Source organism: Chiloscyllium punctatum, chromosome 2 (genome assembly GCF_047496795.1).
Source record: "Chiloscyllium punctatum isolate Juve2018m chromosome 2, sChiPun1.3, whole genome shotgun sequence".
NCBI lineage: Eukaryota > Metazoa > Chordata > Chondrichthyes > Orectolobiformes > Hemiscylliidae > Chiloscyllium > Chiloscyllium punctatum.
This window is the reverse complement of record NC_092740.1, coordinates 15150189-15168478: the sequence shown is the minus strand read 5'-3', so window position 1 is coordinate 15168478 and position 18290 is coordinate 15150189. Positions and strand designations below refer to the sequence as shown.

Here is an 18290-nt window from a genome sequence, read left to right as displayed (position 1 = left end):
CAAAACAGGTCAGTAAGTACCTTTCTAACAGGGTTAGCGGGATTTAAGGCTTGCTTTGAGAGATCGAGACCATCAATAAACTCCGTACAGTCTGAGAGAGGTGCATCCTGCAACAGTAAATTGAGTAAACAGTGCAAACCATACCCTCCCTTAAAGACTGGATAACTCAAATCCATTACGTTATCAAGTCATTTTCATGCAACTTACATATTCCAGTAGCAGGATGGCTAGGAGAGCATGGCATGCAAGCTATAAACCCAACTCTAATGATGAGCACACAGGAAGCTTTCAACCAGTCAAACTTTCATGATCTCATATACCATTAATTTGTTATAGAAACTTCAAAAATTTTAAAGAAACATAACTAATCCTGTATTGGTATGTGCTGTGAAGAAAACTACTGTGATGTTTGGGCGCCTGATGTTAATTATTGAAATTGAAGTTCCAGTTTATTGATGCTCAAAACAAAAAAAAACTTGTCCCATTTATCAGTCATCTCAGGTAGACCCAAGTAAAGTTTAAAGGCAGTTTGAATCATATCAAATACATTAAGCACTGCATGACTTAATAAAAAGTCAAGATATTATCCAGCTATTACCAGCAAGTTACAAAGACCCAATGCAGTTATGGTGTAAGAATTTATGCAAAAGACTTCAGGGAAACTTTGCAGTTTACTCTCATTTAATTTTCAGATGCTTTGCTATTTTGATTGACAAAACCATTTTTTTAACATTATGATCATTATCACAGGCCCAAGAACTTAAGCTCTGAACTATATTTCAAGCAAAGTGGTACCAGTTTAATGAGGTTCTGAAAGCCTGACCAGTATACTCAGCATGCTTACAAATGTGTAACAGCATTATATCTGGAAGTACACAAGACATGCAAAGATGGCTACATTCAGCAATGGTTTGCAGATGCTCTGAATAGCATGCTATTGCTCAACTGTCAGTATTGTTTTTGTGCCGCCATATCTGCATTATTGCTTGAATATTTTGCATATTAAACAATAGAGTTATCACTAGTACTTACCTCCCACATAGATAAATTCTGCCATTTGAAGAACAGTGTTTGCAAAACGTTAGGGAAATTAGTGACAGATAGACAAACTAGATGACAAGCAGTGCAGAATATTTTCTTTTCTGTAACATTATATTCTCACCTGAGCAAAGGATCTATCCAGTACAACACCACATAGTAATTGAGATTGAGGACCTGCGGTCTTTATATCTTGTAAATTTTGTTCTCGAATCTAAGGGGAGAAAAATGAAGGAAGGAAAAAAATTATTTTTCCTTTTATGAATGAGGACAAAGATTTATCTGCTCAGCACATTCTGAGCAACACATTACTATGCGCCCTTTTGATTTGTTTACCAAGAGGTACAATTTTACCCTTCAGTAGGTCTTTTCATAAGAAGAGTGAACCATCTACAGTTGGGAATTACTAAAATGTCAAAATTGTTCATAATTAACCATAGGAATTGCAATGTAACCTCATTTATGAAAAATACTTTTGTAAAGCCAGAAAAAGGCACAACATAATTTCACAATTGCATAGACATTTATTTATTTTCCTACTACGATTCTCCAACAAAGGTGCCGTTCTGAACTGAAAGAATACACATGCTTGCAGATATTCAGTAGGATTAAAAATGAAGGAAGAGGAGCGAGTCAAACAGCTCCTTGAATCTGTTTCACTATTCAGCTAGGTCATGGCTGATATGTAAATCAACTCCATCTACTTGCCATTACTCCATATATTTCGTTATTAAATAACTTGGTTCCAACTTCAATATTATACCTTTCTGTTCTGGACTCTTCCAGCATAATATTTTATTATTTTATCAGATCTGGATGTTCTGGTGCTGCCATACCAAAAAGGTCAGAGGGGAGAAATCTATACTTTAGAGCATCAGTCGTGGGAGGCATAGCCACCAATGATGGAACAATTCAAAATCAGGGAAGCTCGAGACGAATCAGATGAGTACAGACTAAAATTACAAAAATGAGAGGGGAGTGTTATGGGCAACTGCAAATTAAAAAAAAGGAATTTTAAAACATGATGGCAGAGTTGAAATTAGTGGGAGTACAGAAAACAGAGTTTTAGAGGGTTCAAGTTTATGAAACATCAAAAGACAAATGCTGGCTAGGAGTATGTTGGAAACCTTGAAACTCCAAACTAACAAAGTGTGGGTAAGGATTTTGACAGTAGATGACCATAAAGCACAGTATAACATATGTTATTTGTAACTACTGTCTTTAAATTGTTAGGAATTTTCAACTCGAAATATAGATACAACCACCTACAAGACATGAAAAAACAAAATCAGTGGAGTCTAAAATGGGCAGTCCAATAGAGTTAGTAAAGGGTATGCAACAGTCGATCACAAGATTAATCCGTGGGATGGCAGCATTGCTTTAAAAGGAGAGATTGAGAGAACCGTATCTGTATCCCTTGCAGTTCCAAAGAATGAAGGGTAATCACATTGAAACCTTCAAAATTTTTGCAGGCCATGATAGGGTGGATAGAGAAAGGATGCTGCTATGGAGTAGTGACTGTAGAACTAGGGCATAAAATCTCAATATAAAAGAGAAGATTGAAACGAGGAGGAATGTCCTCACTCAGATGGCGTTGAATCTTTGGAATTTTCTACTTCAGATTATTATGGAAGCTCAGTCATTGTGTACCATCAAGACAAATTGATAGGGCAAGCTCAACTGGCTGAATGGCCTACGTGTATTCCCATAAATTTTGGGGAGAGAATAAGCTAAGAGCGAGCAACAAGAGAATCAAGGATTATGGGCAAAAGGCAAGAAAGGTTCAGAAAGATATCAGCCTTGTTCAAATTGTGGAGGAGACTCAGTTGGCTGAATAGCCCCATTCTGCTCACTATCTTATGGTCTAAGAGAGATTTAGAGGTACAAATGGATTTTATTAATAAAGTAAAAGTGTTATACTCCAAAAAGATAACAGCATATAAATGGAATTCAAGTCCCCATTTTCATGCAAAAGCTTTACTTCAGTCAGCCAACTCAAACACTCACTCCACTGATTACTAGCTCCCCATGCTTTTACAATCAATTCAAATCCAACTAACATATGCATCCTCTGATGCCTTTTCCCATTAGGTCTCAGGCATTCTTTCAGACTATATTAGATAAGAAGTATGTGTAAAGAATTTTCCAAACAAGAAATCATAGGGTTTTAATATTAATATAAATATTTTGTACAAGTTGTTGATATTTATATAACAGGTGGAGCACTATGAGAGCTACAATGTAGAAACAAAAAGATGAGCATTTATAAACCCTCTTCCATGGCCACAGATCATTTCAAAGCACTGAATGGATTCATGGAAGTCTTACGAAGACCATCACTGTTGTAATATGGAAAATGTGGCAAACATTTTGCAAATAGCTGGCTCCCTGAACAACAACATGCTAATGACTAGACAATGTTCCAGTGAAAACATGCAGAATTGTTTGAGAGTTGAGAGTTAAGGAGCTTTGGAATGTTATTGGGTAGGCAGGTTTGGATTGGGGTGGAGCTGAGAATGCTATGGGATGGGGGCTTGAGTGCTAAAGCCGATGTGAGGAAAACAGGGAATATTATCTTCTGCAGCTGTGGCCCAATGCACAGAGACACCCTCTGGAGTTAGTAACCTTTTCTTGCAAAAATATGTAGGAGAAAAAGGGCTGAATGTTCCTGCCCATCTGCCACACCAACTGTTTTACAACATGGGCAGGGTAAGCTCAACTGACACTTTCTTACATATACTGGGTAGGGTGCTGATTTTGGCAACATTTTTGCCAATTACCTCTGTATTTTGGAGCTCGGCTTGGGGTGAGTGGGATGGGGCAGTATGGGTATCTGCTTTTGTTTTTGAAAAAGTATACCTTCTTGCTGAAAACACACCTGGAAGAGTATGTACAATCAAGCCCACTGACTGAGGGATAAATAGTAACAAGAACATTGGGGATAACTTTTATTCAAAACAGTGCCATGCCATCTTTCAGGTCCGTCTGAGGTGAAGAGAGAGACTTGGCTTAAGATTACATCTGACAGAAGGTACCTGACCGTTCAGCAAATCCCAGTTTTGCTTCAGAGCAGAAAATCAAGGCTGATGATCAAGCCTCTGGAAATAAGCTGAGAAACCCCTGAACCAGAGACAAGTGCTACTTGACTGACCCATGATTTAAAGGGTAGGAATAATCAAGGTCCAAAGCATTTTAAGAACTAGTGGTTTACTAAGGAAGTGGAATCCCTGGTCAAGAAGAAGGCGGCGGCTTATGTAAGGACAAAATGTGAAAACTCCGTTAGGGCGTTTGAGGGTTACAAGGAAGTCAAGAAAGACCTAAAGAGAGAGCTCAGAAGAGCCAGGAGGAGACATGAGAAGTTGTTGGCGGATAGGATCAGGGTTAACTCTAAGGCTTTCCATAGGTATGTCAGGAATAAAAGAATGAGGAGAGTTAAATTACAGCCAGTCAAGGATAATAGTGGGAAGTTGTGTGTGGAGTCAGAGGAGATAGGGGTAGCACTAAATAAATATCTTTCGACAGTGTTCACTATAGAAAATGAAAATGTTGGCGATACAGAGTTACTTGCATCTAGACTAGAAGAGATTGAGGTTCACAAGGAAGAGGTATTAGAAATACTGCAGTGTGAAAATAGACAAGTCCCCTGGGAGGAATGGGATCTATCCTCGGATCCTCTGGGAAGCAAGGGAAGAGATTGCAGAGCCTTTGGCATTGATCTTCAAATCATCATTGTCTATAGGAATCGTGCCTGAGGACTGGAGGATAGCAAATGTGGTTCCCTTGTTCAAAAAAGGAAGTAGAGACAACCGTGGTAATTACAGACCAGTGAGTCTCACTTCAGTTGTTGGTAAAGTGTTGGAAAAGGTTATAAGAGATAGGATTTATAATCATCTAGACAAGAATAATCTGATCAGAGACAGTCAGCACAGTTTTGTGAAGGGTAGATCCTGCCTAACGAATCTTATTGAGTTTTTTGACAAAGTGACCAAACAGGTAGATGAGACTAAAGCGGTTGACGTGGTGTATATGGATTTCAGCAAGGTGTACGATAAGGTTCCCCACAGGCTATTATACAAAATGCGGAGTAATGGGATTGTGGGAGACATAGCAGTTTGGATCAGTATTTTCTTTCAGCAAGCCAATTAGAGGGTTGTAGTCGATGGAACATGTTCATCTTGGTGTCCAGTTACCAGTGGTGTACTGCAAGGGTCAGTGTTGGGTCCGCTGCTGTTCGTCATTTTTATAAATGACCTGGATGAGGGCTTAGAAGGGTGGGTTAGTAAATTTACAGACGACATTAAGGTCGGTGGAGTTGTGGATAGTGACGAAGGATGTAGTAGCTTGCAGAGAGACATAGATAGAGCTGGGCTGAGAGGTGGCAAATGGAGTTTAATGTGGACAAGTGTGAAGTGATACACTTTGGCTGGAGTAATCAGAATGCAAAGTATTGGGCTAATGGTAGGATTCTTGGGAGTGCAGATGAGCAGAGAGATCTCTGTGTCCATGTACACAGATCCCGGAAAGTTGCCACCCAGATTGACAGGGTTGTTAAAGAAGGCATACACTGTTTTGGCCTTTATTAAAGGAGGGATTGAGTTCCGGAACCAGGAAGTTATGCTGTAACTGTACAAAGCTCTGGTACAGCTACACTTGGGAGTATTGTGCATAGTACTGGTCACCGCATTATAAGAAGGATGTGGAAGCTTTGGAAAAGGGTGCAGAGGAGATTTACTAGGATGTTGCCTGGTATGGAAGGAAGGTCTTACGAGGAAAGGCTGAGGGCCTTGAGGCTGCTCTCGTTAGAGAGGAGGTTGAGCGCTGACTTAATAAAGACATACAAGATAATCAGAGGGTTAGATAGGGTGGACAAGGAGAGCCTTTTTTCCAAGTATGGTTCGGCAAATACGAGGGGACAACTTGAAAAAGTGAAGGGAGATAGGTATAAGACAGATGTCAGAGGTAGTTTCTTTACTCAGTAGTAAGGGTATGGAATGCTTTGCCTGCATCGGTAGTAGATTCGCCAAGTTTAAGTGCATTTAAGTCGTCATTGGACAGGCATATGGACGTACATGGAATAGTGTAGGTGGGATGGGCTTCAGATTAGTATGACAGGGCGGCACAACATCGAGGGCCGAAGGGCCTGTACTGCGCTGTAATGTTCTATGTTCCACGTTTCCTCCAGCGTAACAATAGTTGAAAGAATGTAATGGAGGCACTTATAATTAAAAAATCTTTTGAGTGGATAACTAAAATGATTTCTATTGATTTGCGAACCCATAGCATATTCAATCACAGATTCAGTATTGTATCAAGAACAAGAACTGAAGTTAGAAGAAATGAAATACTGGAAAATGGAATAATTTACAATTAGGTAGTGAGACACCAGAGATAAGATAAATTAAAAGCAAATTATGTAAGTGTTTACAAAGGACACAAGGAAAGGACAGGAAATAGATATTCTGAAAAGCTGAAGCTTCCCTAATGTGGAGCTAATGTACAGGACAAGCAGGAAATTGTTCAACCGGTGACATTTCCAGTCCAGAATCAACACTCTCCTTACTTCTGGCACAAGCTGCAGCGAACAGATGATGCTTCCAAGCGGGCACACTTCAATCCGATCTCCAAACTATGGCCAATGCATTCATAAAACAAAAGCATAAATATCCAGAAAACAAACTGTCTTTATAGCCTGCTCACACCACTCCACAGTGCAGTGTGTTTCTGGCTCCCCATTTGAGTTGGAGACATAGGCACAGTAGCCAGTGATGCCTCCCCAAATGGAAGCATACAAAATAGGGCCAGGAGTAGGCAAAAATACTTGCAAAATTATTCAATATTCTCACTGATTCATGGGAACCTCCAGCCAGATACCACCAAACTGGAGGAGAAACATGCCTCGAAGCTGCCAAGTGTTTTGAGCATCTCAAAAGGAGGCCAGATTGAAGACAAGAGGAAACAAAAGATGGAGCATACAAAAACTCTAATATTCCACCTGCCGTATTCTGAGAACAGCATTTGCCCCACCTGTTACAGGGTTGTTGGATCTAGTATTGGATGATTTAGGCACCTCACGACCTAGAACATTAGAAAGTAATCACTGATCCCAAGAAGAGAGAAAGGGGAGGAGGGAGAAAGAGTAGGGAAGGAGAGGGAAATGGAGAGGAGGTGAGGGTGTAAATGGGAGAGAGTATAGAGGTGATGGTATATAATAAGGGAGATTGAGATTGTTCTCTGCAGCAAAAAAAAAGGCAGTCTAACTACTTGTGTTTCCTACCCAATGCCAGAGTTTAGAGCATTTGTCTAGGCTGGAAATGAACCTGCAGTTGGAGGATCCAGTGGTCATTGCATATAGGAGTTCAGTGACATAGGAGGTCTAGAATGTGGTTCTTCAGAGAATGTAGAACTAGATTAAAAAATTACAAAGCAGAACCACAAATTTATAATCACTGGATTATTCAAGTTGCATGCAAATTGGAGTATGATGCATAAAATTAGAATACAAAGACTGGCTATGGGAGAAGTGGATTCCAGTTCATCAGCGAAGAGAAAGTGAGGACTGCAGATGCTGGAGATCAGAGCTGAAAATGTGTTGCTGGAAAAGCGCAGGTCAGGCAGCATCCAAGGAACAGGAGAATCGACGTTTCAGGCATAAGCCCTGAAGAAGGGCTTATGCTCGAAACGTCGATTCTCCTGTTCCTTGGATGCTGTCTGACCTGCTGCACTTTTCCAGCAACAAATTTTCAGTCCAGTTCATCAGCCCCTGGCACCAGTACAGGGTAACGTGGAGCTAGACCATTAGGATGCCTGAAGTGCACTGTGGCCAATGTTCCTGTACACAGTTTACAATTTTTATTAATCACCCAGAGAAAGAAAACAAATGTACCATAGCCCAATTTGCAGACAACACAAAAGCAAGTGGAAAGGCAAGTTGTGGGAGTGATATAAACAGGTTACAATGAAATATTAACAGATTAAATAAGCGGGCAAACTGAGTATAGTATCAGAAAATGTGAAGTTGCTATTTTGGAAAGGAGAACACTATTATTTAATTAAACAAAATCTACAGAAAGTTCCAACACAAAGGAATTTAGAATACTTGTACACAAAACACAAAGCTATCACAGGTGCAGCAGGTAATCAAGAAGATTAAAGGAATGTCAGCCCTGATTTCAAGGGAGCTGGAGTATAAGAGAAGCCTTACTCCAACTGTACAAGGTGCTGGTGAGACCATAGCCATTGTACTGTAAGCAGCTTTGGTCTCTTTATTTAAGGGAAGATACAAGTTCATTGGAGGCAATTCAGAGAAGGCTCGCTAGCATGACCCCAGTATGGAGGGATTGTCTTATGAACAAAGGCTAAACAGGCTGGAACTCTACACATCGTAGTTTAAAAGAAATGAGAGGTAATCTCATTGAAACACACAGATTCTTAATAGGCTTGACAAAAAAAAAACACATTTCCTTTCAGCTTTCGTCCTTTTATCTTAAACCCATGCCTCCTAAATTTCCACGCTGGGAAAAAGACTCCGACTAACCGCCCTATTCATGCCTCTCAATTTTATATACTTTTATCAAGTCACTCTTCAGCCTCGGACACTCTAGCAAAAACAATCCAACTTTATTAGTTAAAAGAGGAGGTTGGATAAACTCCAATCTAGGCAACATCCTGGTAAACCACTTTTGCACTCTCTCCAAAGCCTTCACATCCTTCCTATAGTGTGGCAACTGGAACTGCACACAATACTCCAAATATGGCCTAATTAGAGCTTTATAGAGCTGCAAAATGACTTGCCAACTTTAACTCTCAACTTTAACTGTCAATGTCTTGACCAATGGAGACAAATAGCCTTTGTTACCACCTTACCCACTTATGTTGCTACTTTCAGGGAGCTATGAACCTGCACCCCAAAATCCCTTTGTATATTAATGCTCCTAAGGGTCCTGCCATTTATTGTACACTTTCCTCTTGCAGGAGCTGTCCAAAATGCATCACTACACGTTCATCAGGATAAAACTTCATCTGCCATTTCTTTACCTAACTTTCCAACTGATCTATATCCTGTTGTATCACAGAGTTATAGAGATGTACAACACTGAAACAGACCCTTCGGTCAACTCACTCATGCTGACCAGACATCCTAGAGAAAGCTAGACCCATTTGCTAGCATTTGGCCCAAATCCCTCTAAACCCTTCCTATTCATATACCTATCCAGATGCCGTTTAAATGTTGTAATTGCACCAGCCTCTACCACTTCCTTTGGCACCTCATGCCACACACACACACACACACACACACCACCCTCTGCATGAAAAAGTTGCCCCTTAGATCCCTTTTAAATCTTTCCCCATCTCACCTAAAACCTCTTGATAACCTTCCTCACTGCCCATAACTCCACCAAATTTCAAGTAATCAGCAAACTTACTAATCAGACCACCTACATTTTCATAGAACTCACTGGCCTCAGACCTTCAGTCAGCAAAACACCCCTCCACAACTACCCTTTGTGTTCTATGAGGAAGTCAATTTTGTATCCAATTTACCACTCATTGTAGATTCCATGTGACCTAATCTTCTGGACCAGCCTATCATGACAGACTTGTCAAGTGCTTTAGTAACATCCACCTTGACAACATTCACTGTGTCAACCTCGATCATCTTTGTTACATCCTCAAAACCTCAAGACCACTCCTGCACAAAGCCATGATGACTGCCTTTAACAAGTCCATTATTTTCCAAATAAGAGTAAATCCTGCCCCTAAGAATTTTCTCTAATAAGTTCCATACCACTGACGTAAGGCTCACTGGCCTATTATTTCCTAGATTAACCCTGTTGCCATTCTTAAAGGAAGAATGTTAGCTATTCTTCAGTCTTCTGGACCTCACCTGTGGGCGAAAGAGGTTACAAACTTCTCTCTCTCTCAAAAGGTTAGCAACCAAGGTTGAGCATGTAATCAAAGCATTTAATGGGGCACTTTATTATGAGGGGAACAACAGTAGACTCATTCAGCCCCTCAAGCCTTTTCCACTGTTCAATGTGATGGTGCCTGATTTGTGGCCCAACTCCATATACTTACCTTTCACTCATCTTCCTTAATACCTTTGTTTAACAGAAAATTAACTCATTTAAAATTGACAACTAATCCAGCATCAACTGCTGTTTGTGAAAGAAAAAGAGTTCCAAACCTCTCCTACTGTGTAGAAGTGCTCTTAACATCTCTCCTGAACAGTCTCCCTGAATTTTTAAAAATATATTATTCATTCACAGGATGAGGGCATCGCTGGTTAGGCCAGCATTTAGTGCCCATCCCTTATTGCCCAAAGGGCAGTTAAGGGTCAACTACTTTGTTGTGGATCTGGAGTCACACATAGGTCAGACAAGCAAGGACAGCAGTTTTCTTCCCTAATGCACATGAGCGAACCACAGGAGACTTTTCTGACAATTGACAATAGTTCCATGGTCATCATTCGACTCTTAATTCCAGAATTTAATTTAATTTAAATTCCACCATCTGCGAAGTTGGGATTCAAACCCAGGTCCCCAGAACATAATTTGGGTCCTTGGATTAACAGTTCAGCAATAATACCACTATGCCCTCTAGTACTAGAATGCCCAACCATTTGAAATAATTTATCTTTATCTACCCCTGCCTTTTCCTACTATTATCTTAAAGACTTTGATCATATCACCCCTTAAAACTTCTAAATTCCAGAGAAAACAGGTGTATTTGTGTAAACTCTCTAGAGCCAAACTTCTAGAGCACATAGCTTCTGTGTCTTTATACCCCTTAATGAATAAATTAATGGAACTAAAGAGTGACAAATCCCCAGAACATGAAGGTTTCCATCCAATGGTGTGAAAGGAAGCAAGGAGCACATTATGGATTCTAATGAGATGAGACAGAAACTGTCCACAGTTAAACTGGGGAAAATCTGCTAACAGATAAAAACAACTGAAGAACAGTGGAGGATACTTAAAGAAACATTTAATGTAACATTGAGCCAGTTTATATCAGAGGGAAAAATTCCACAAAAAATAAAATCATGGACAATTAAAGAGATAGGGGACAGCATGAGAAAAAAGGACTTAAACTGCAAAAACATTGTATCCTTCCAAATAGGAGGGATACAAAGACCAGCAAAGGGCCATGAGCAGTTCACAAGAGGTACTAAAAGGGTTATGACAAGAAAATTGCAAAGGACATTAAAATCAATAAGAAATTTTAGACACATGAAGGGGTGGCAATTGCTCAGGAACAATGTTGGCCTGTTCAAGACTGAAAGAGGGGATATTGTCAATGACTATGAGGAAATGACAGACATGTTGAATAATTACTTTGCCTCAGTATTTACAGCAGAAAAAGGAGAATAGCTTGCTACAAGTCCCAAAAAAAATTGAGGGGATGGGGGACAAGGACTAAATAAACTTAACATCTAGATTTAAAGGCCAGTATTGCATTAGATGCCTTGATTATTTTCTGCACCTGTTTGTGGCATTTTAAAGATCTAGCCACCTGAATCCCCAAGTCTCTTTGGGCATCCACTGTATTTAACTTCATACCATCTACAAAGTACCCCGATCTATAATTTTTCAGTCTAAAATGGATAACCTCACACATGCCTACCTTGAAATCTATCTGCCACAGTTTTGCCCGTTCACCTAGTTGATCAATATCTCTTTGTAAGTTTATGCTATCACTGTCTACAATACTCCCTAACTTGTGTGTCATCAACACATTTGGATATATGAATTTCGGTGCCATTATCCAAGCAGTGAATAAATAATGTGAATAATTGAGGTCTTAACACAGATCCTTGCAGGATACCACTAGTCACATCCTGCCAATGAGTACCTACCCCATATCACTACTTGTTGCTTCTATCCATAACAATACTGATATGACTGACTGATGCATACTGCTTTTGGAGACAGATTTCCACCTTCATGTTGAGAATACCTTCCATAGTGCCACATGATACAATCACCATGTTAAGTGGGACAAATGTTGAACAGATCTAGCAACTCAAGATTCAGTATCATGAGGCACTGTAGGCCATCAACAGCAGCAGAATTATACTCTAACAAAATCTGCAATTTTCTTATCTGGCAAACTCCCTACTCAACCATCACCATCAAGCCAGGGGATCAAAGGAGAGTGCAGAAGGGCATGCCAGGAGCAACATCAGGTAAACCTAAAACAAGGTGAGAAACTGGTGAAGCTATAAAAATATGACTACTTGCATGCCAAACATCACAAGTAGCAAGTGATAGACAGAGCCAAGCAATCCCATAACCAATGGATCAGATCTTAGCCCTGCAGTCCTGGCACATTCAATTGTGAACGGTGGTGGACAATTAAACAACTCACTCAAGGAGGCAGGTCCACAAATACCCCATCCTCAATGAAGGAAGAACCCAACACATCAGTGCAAAAGATAAGGCTGAAGCATTCATAATCTTCAGCCAGAATGCTGAGTGGATAATCCAGCTCAGCCTCCTCCAGTGGTCCACAGCATCACAGATGCCAGTCTTCTGCCAACTTGATTCACTCCACATGATATAAAGAAATGGTTGAAGGCGCTGAATACTGCAAGGTTATGGGCCCCAACAACATTCTGTCAATAGTGCTGAAGGCTTGTATCCCTGAACCTTCCACACTCCTAGGCAAGCTGTGCCAACATAACTATAGCACTGGCAAATCTGACAGTGTGGGCATTTGCCCAGGTATGTCCTCTATACAAAACGCAGCACAAATTTAACTTGGCCAATAATCAGTTTACTCTTGATCATCAGTAAAAGTGGTTTCTCAAGTCCTTCTTTACAATAATCTGCTCAGTTTGGGTTCTGTTAGGGCCACTCAGCTCCTGGCCTCATTAAAGCCTTGGTTTAAACATGGATAAGAGTTAAATTCTAAATGTGAGGGGTCAGTGACAATGCTTGACATGAAGGTTGCATTTGACCAAGTGTGACATCAAGGATCAGGGGCAAACCCACCACTGTTTGGAGTCAGAAGATGTTGAGAAGATGGTTGTAGTTACTGGTTGGTCATTTCAGCTCTAGAACATCTTTGCAGCAGTTCCTCGGGGAAGATTCCTAGACACAACCATCTTCAGCTGCTTCATCAATGAGATCCTCCATGATAAAGGTCAGAAGTGGGATGTTTGCCAATGATTGCACAATGTTCACCACCATTCACAACTCCTCAGATACTGAAGCAGTCCATGTTTAAATACAGAAGGACCTTGACAATACCCAGGCTTGGGCTAACAAGTGACATTCACAGGCAACGAGAGACAATCTAACCACCGCCCCATGATATTCAAATGCTATTACCATCACTGAAACTCCAACTATCATCCTGGAGTTCACCATTGACCAGAAACCTAACACCGCAGGACAAAGCAGCTCACTTAATTGGCAACACATCCACATGTACTCCACATCCACAATACACAAACATCTTTTCCCACCGCCACTGATACTCAGTAGCAGCAGTGTGTACTACCTACAAGACACACTGCAGAAAATCACTAAAAGATCGTTAGACAGCTGCTTCCAAGTCTAAAACCACTTCCATCTTGAAGAATATGGACAGCAGATACAAGGAGACAGCACCAACTGCAAGTTCCCTTCCAAGCCACTCACCATCCTGACTTGGAAATATACCACTGTTCCTTCAGGGTCACTGGGTCAAAATCCTGGAATATTCTCCCTATGGCATTGTGGCCCTACCTATAGCACATGGGATTCCAGCAGTTCAAGGGGGCAATTCAGCATCATATTTTCAAGGGCAATGAGGGATGGGCAATAAATGCTGACCCAGCCAGTGACACCCATATCCCAACAGTCAATGAAAAAAAAAGCTGAAGTTCCTACAATGCTAACATAAGAATGCAATGCTTATATAGGACATTGGTGAGATCATATTCCGAAATCTGTACCTGGCATTGATCTCCTTCTAAAAGGAGGATGGAAATGAATTGGAAGTGGTTTACTTGATTAATGCCTGGAATGCGTAGACTGTCTTTTAAGAATAGGTTGGAGAGTTGTGGCTTTTCTCCAATGGAATTTAGAAAAGTGAGGGGTGAACTTCATTGAAGTGTCTAAGATCTTGAATTGTCTTGACAAGGTATATGTGAAAGGAGGTTTCCTTGTGGATCAGAGCAAAGGGAAATGGTTTTAAAATTGAGGTTGCCTTTTCATGACTCTCCAAGGGTCGTGCAACTTTCGTACTCCGCCTCAGAAGGCAGCAGAAGCCAAATTATTTTTAATATTTTTAAGATATTGGTAAAAAATTGTTAGGCAGGGGAATGTAGAGTCACTGGGATTTGATGGGAATGTGGAATTCAAAATGTAAATGTACCAGCCACGATCATCAGACTTGAGGAGCCGAATGGACTACTTCTGCTCCAATTTTCTAAGTTCATATAATTGTTATTGGCTAAAGCAGATTGTTGTCTGGTCAGTATTATAGAAAATTTCTATTTTTTTAAATACCAAACGCCTGGAACGCACGGAGGTTCTTATGAAAAACTTAAATCGGTTTAAATTTAAGTAACTTCTCACCAAATTCGAATTTTGAAAGATACGGTGACTATAGTAGGCATTTCTTTATTACCCAGGTGCCCAAACTGCATAGCATAGCAAGACCCAGAAGTTTGAACTCAGAGTTCAAAGAACTGCAGGAATGTGATGGCTTCCATATTTCCTTATCTGGAAAGGAAGAGATGTATTGCTGCAACTTGAAATAAATATATCTCCTCAGCTCAGTGTTTGGTTCAGCACCACAAACATAAACATGGTTTCCTTAAAGATAGCAAACAAAGACAGTTTCTAGGCAAACCTTGAACAGACAATTTCGAATTCATGTTTTTGTTACTGCAAGGGCTCTTGCAGATGATAGTTAGGCAAATGTGCAAAACTTCTGCCAAATTTATTTTCTTAACCTTTTTTTTTAAAATCATCTTTGCTACGTAAAACAAAATGCTAGTTTTTCTTAAAATACAAACGCTTGAGACAACAGACCAAGACAGTCCACTTGGATGGCAGAATGAAATAAATAGGTGTATTATGATGTTCTTTTTAAAAAAAAATTGATAAATAGAACTTCCAAAATTCAAATTTCCCTTTATGTTGGACTGCTCCAAGAACTAATCACTTCAACAGCATTAAAAAAGCATTATAGTGGTGCTTAGCTTTAAGTATTCTTGTCTTACCTTATTCCTCATCTCTTTGAACTCACGTGGGTCAGTGTTTAGTGGCACAAACTGATTGGGAATTGGGCCAGCAGCATCCTTCATCCACTATAAACATTAAGAATTTCATATGGTCAGTATGTAGATCAGCTTTACACTGGCTAATCAACATGAGAGTGTTGAAATAATTCATGCATTTACTAAAAACATTCAGTGCGTAAACATGGATTGCAGCAAGAGCATTGAACCAATGATTTGGCAATTATACATATTATGTTTTACACACACACACACACATATATAGCAGCCCTACACTAAGAAGGTCCAAGCTTCTAGTATTCACCAGAGATTAGAATTTAAAATATGTTGGCAGTTTGTTTGCCAAAATCATCCAGACATTAGAACTCAAATCAGTGGTTGCATAATTGTTAAAGCATGATACGTATAAATATATTCAAGAATTCTCCCCACCAATCATACATTTTTTGGGGAGTGCACTTTTGAAACCTTGTTAGCAAGGGATTAAGTTTTAAACCATTTTTTTTGCTGAATGAAAATAGCTAACCAATAAGATTTTCCTGCAATATTTATTTGTAAACAATCATTCTGAAAAGGTAATTTTATCATGTGCTCCTATAACTAAAAGGATGTTATTGCTGGGTAAGAAAATATCTTTCCACCAGCTATTAGGATTTAGTACATCCATTTAAATAACAAATTATTTAAATAGTGATTAAAAAGTGCTTTCTAATAACTAGTCTCAGAGCTGCAACACTTTAGAGGTCTCTAATATGTGGGGTTTCAAGTAGTGAATTTTATTTGCAATAGAACCAAATTTTAAAAAGTGATAAATTCATTCTGATTAAGGTAATTTTAACTGCAAGAGGAAGCTCGTGGACTTGAAACTGTATCAAAACCAAGAGTGGCTAACATGTGCCCATACATCATTGATTCATTGCTCTGCAACATTTACACAAAAGCAAAATTAAAGCATAAAATGACCAGTAAAGGGAAAGGAGGGGTGGTAGTGTGATATCGATAGTCCAGAAGCTTGGTGAAGGAGATTTTTTTTTTAAATGTGAGAATCATGAGTGGGCATCACCAAAGTTCTGTACTGGCATAAATCATTTACTGGAAACTATAATACTAATTTATCTTTTAAAACCTGGACGTGGACACTAGAATTAACAACCCAGATTTTTCAATGTAATCATGTTTAATTTAGTGATTTCTAGCATTGCTCATCACTCAAAGTACTTTTTCAAAACCACCCCACAACAAAACCACAAGCAAACTTTAAGCACTTAATGATTTTTTTTAAAGAAAGGCTGGATCCAATCCTCCATGCATACTTTTTTTCTTAAATGAGTGGGTCTGACTAGTTGATCATAACTTGCAGCTGACACAGGTAACAATCAATCAATCTTCTGGGTTTCAATGTACATATACTGAAGCTTTGACCAGTTGATCAGAACCCACCAAGCATATAAACAATGTGCAGAGAGAATAAGCATGAGTTGCTTCAAGTCCATGGACTTTTATTTTATTCCTCTCAGTAATAATGCATTTAGAATTTATGTAAAATGTTTAAAAAAAATTTGGATGTTCATCATTCCTGAAACAAAAAAAGGTGGGGAGAGAAACTGGGATGGATATGGAAGGATGAATACTCACTCATAACCATTCTTCTGACAAAAAAATTACAGCACCTTTTCACCAGAAATAATTTTAACACAGTCAAAACAAAAATACCACAACTAATACTATATAGAGAGACCACCACATTAGAACAGTCAGAATTTTTTTTTAAATCCTCTCTTTTGCTTTTTTAAAAAAAACAGGACATGACATTAAAAAAAAATTAACTTTAAATGATTACTTAGTCTTAAGAAATCTTACGTACAAAATGATAGCAAACCAATCAGGGCTATGATACAGCCATCACTCTGTTGTAACCACGCCAAACTTCTGGTTAAAGATGGACAAGACAGACCAAACAGAATGTTCATACATGTGAACTCACCAATAGCTCTTTCAAAATAAAACACACGAGTATTTGAAAAACTGCAATCGCATTATTTGCTGTAATTTTAAAATTTGGATCTGGAAATCTTACTCAATGCATCACTTACAATATAAAATGTTATTTGTAACAAGGGTTTATAACAGCTACATGAAGCTACATTGATTATTCCAACTCTGATAGAGAATAATGTGAGCTGTGACATTATTAATAAGTGTAGTATTCTTAGTGACCAACTTCTCTTGGTTTAGAATTTAAAAAACATTTTCTTGTGATATTTGAGATGGTAGCAATTTTGGTCAGAGCGTTTTTTTAAAACAAATTAAAATCAATAAATTATTAATTACCTAGGATTATAAATTTAAATTTAAAGACAAATACAATTTAAGGTCACAGTCCAAAAAAAAAACCATCTAGTTAAATATGTTCAGGATGATGTTTAGTGGAAATAATGCTTAGGAATGGCTCAGAGATAAACCACCCCTAATTCATGGAAAAAAATTTTGAACCAAACGTTTCACATCAAATTCATATTCTGAACCACTAATTTTAATATTCAGTGTGTGCAAAACAACTAATGGGAAGGGTTACCATATCATGTCTGCATGTCTGTTTTATTCTGAAGCACTTCAATATTTCAACTGATTGCTCAGGGAAATTAATCTAAATTCCAGAAATATTTTAACTTTTAAAATAGTTTCAAGATTTGGTTTAGAAAATCAGCTTGCACTGAAAAGAACAAAAATAGAAAATACAACAATAACGAAGGCCTTATTTTTCAACAACTAGTTCTTCAGCTGTAGACTTCAAACTTGCGGTTACACATTTAATTGATTTCCGAATATACACAGTTTGTGTTAAACAATTATGTCAAAAGTGTAAACCTCAAAAACAAAATTATTTCTACCAGAGTCACATCAGCACTATCTACAGATTAATGATTTCAAGCCATCAGTCATTAGACTCTAAAAAACTACAGCTAGGAAGGATTCCATGATTAAATTGGAATTTTAGCTCCTTAATCCAGATGTTCAT

At 38.8% G+C, this 18290-nt stretch overlaps 1 protein-coding gene across 11 annotated transcripts in view; it reads right to left on the bottom strand.

Moving 5' to 3' along the window:
- add1 (adducin 1 (alpha)) overlaps positions 1–18290 on the bottom strand; it is a 189815-nt gene that overhangs the window by 32521 nt on the left and 139004 nt on the right. For 7 of the 11 annotated variants that reach the window (XM_072594254.1, XM_072594181.1, XM_072594264.1 and 4 more), the window contains 4 exons: positions 15254–15340; positions 1163–1252; positions 1033–1050; positions 21–107 (listed from right to left, as the gene is read on the bottom strand). In XM_072594254.1, coding sequence (XP_072450355.1) covers positions 21–107; positions 1033–1050; positions 1163–1252; positions 15254–15340 — 282 coding nt within the window. The remainder of the gene's footprint in view (positions 1–20; positions 108–1032; positions 1051–1162; positions 1253–15253; positions 15341–18290) is intronic. The other 4 variants (XM_072594198.1, XM_072594234.1, XM_072594243.1 and 1 more) reach the window with 1 other exon arrangement.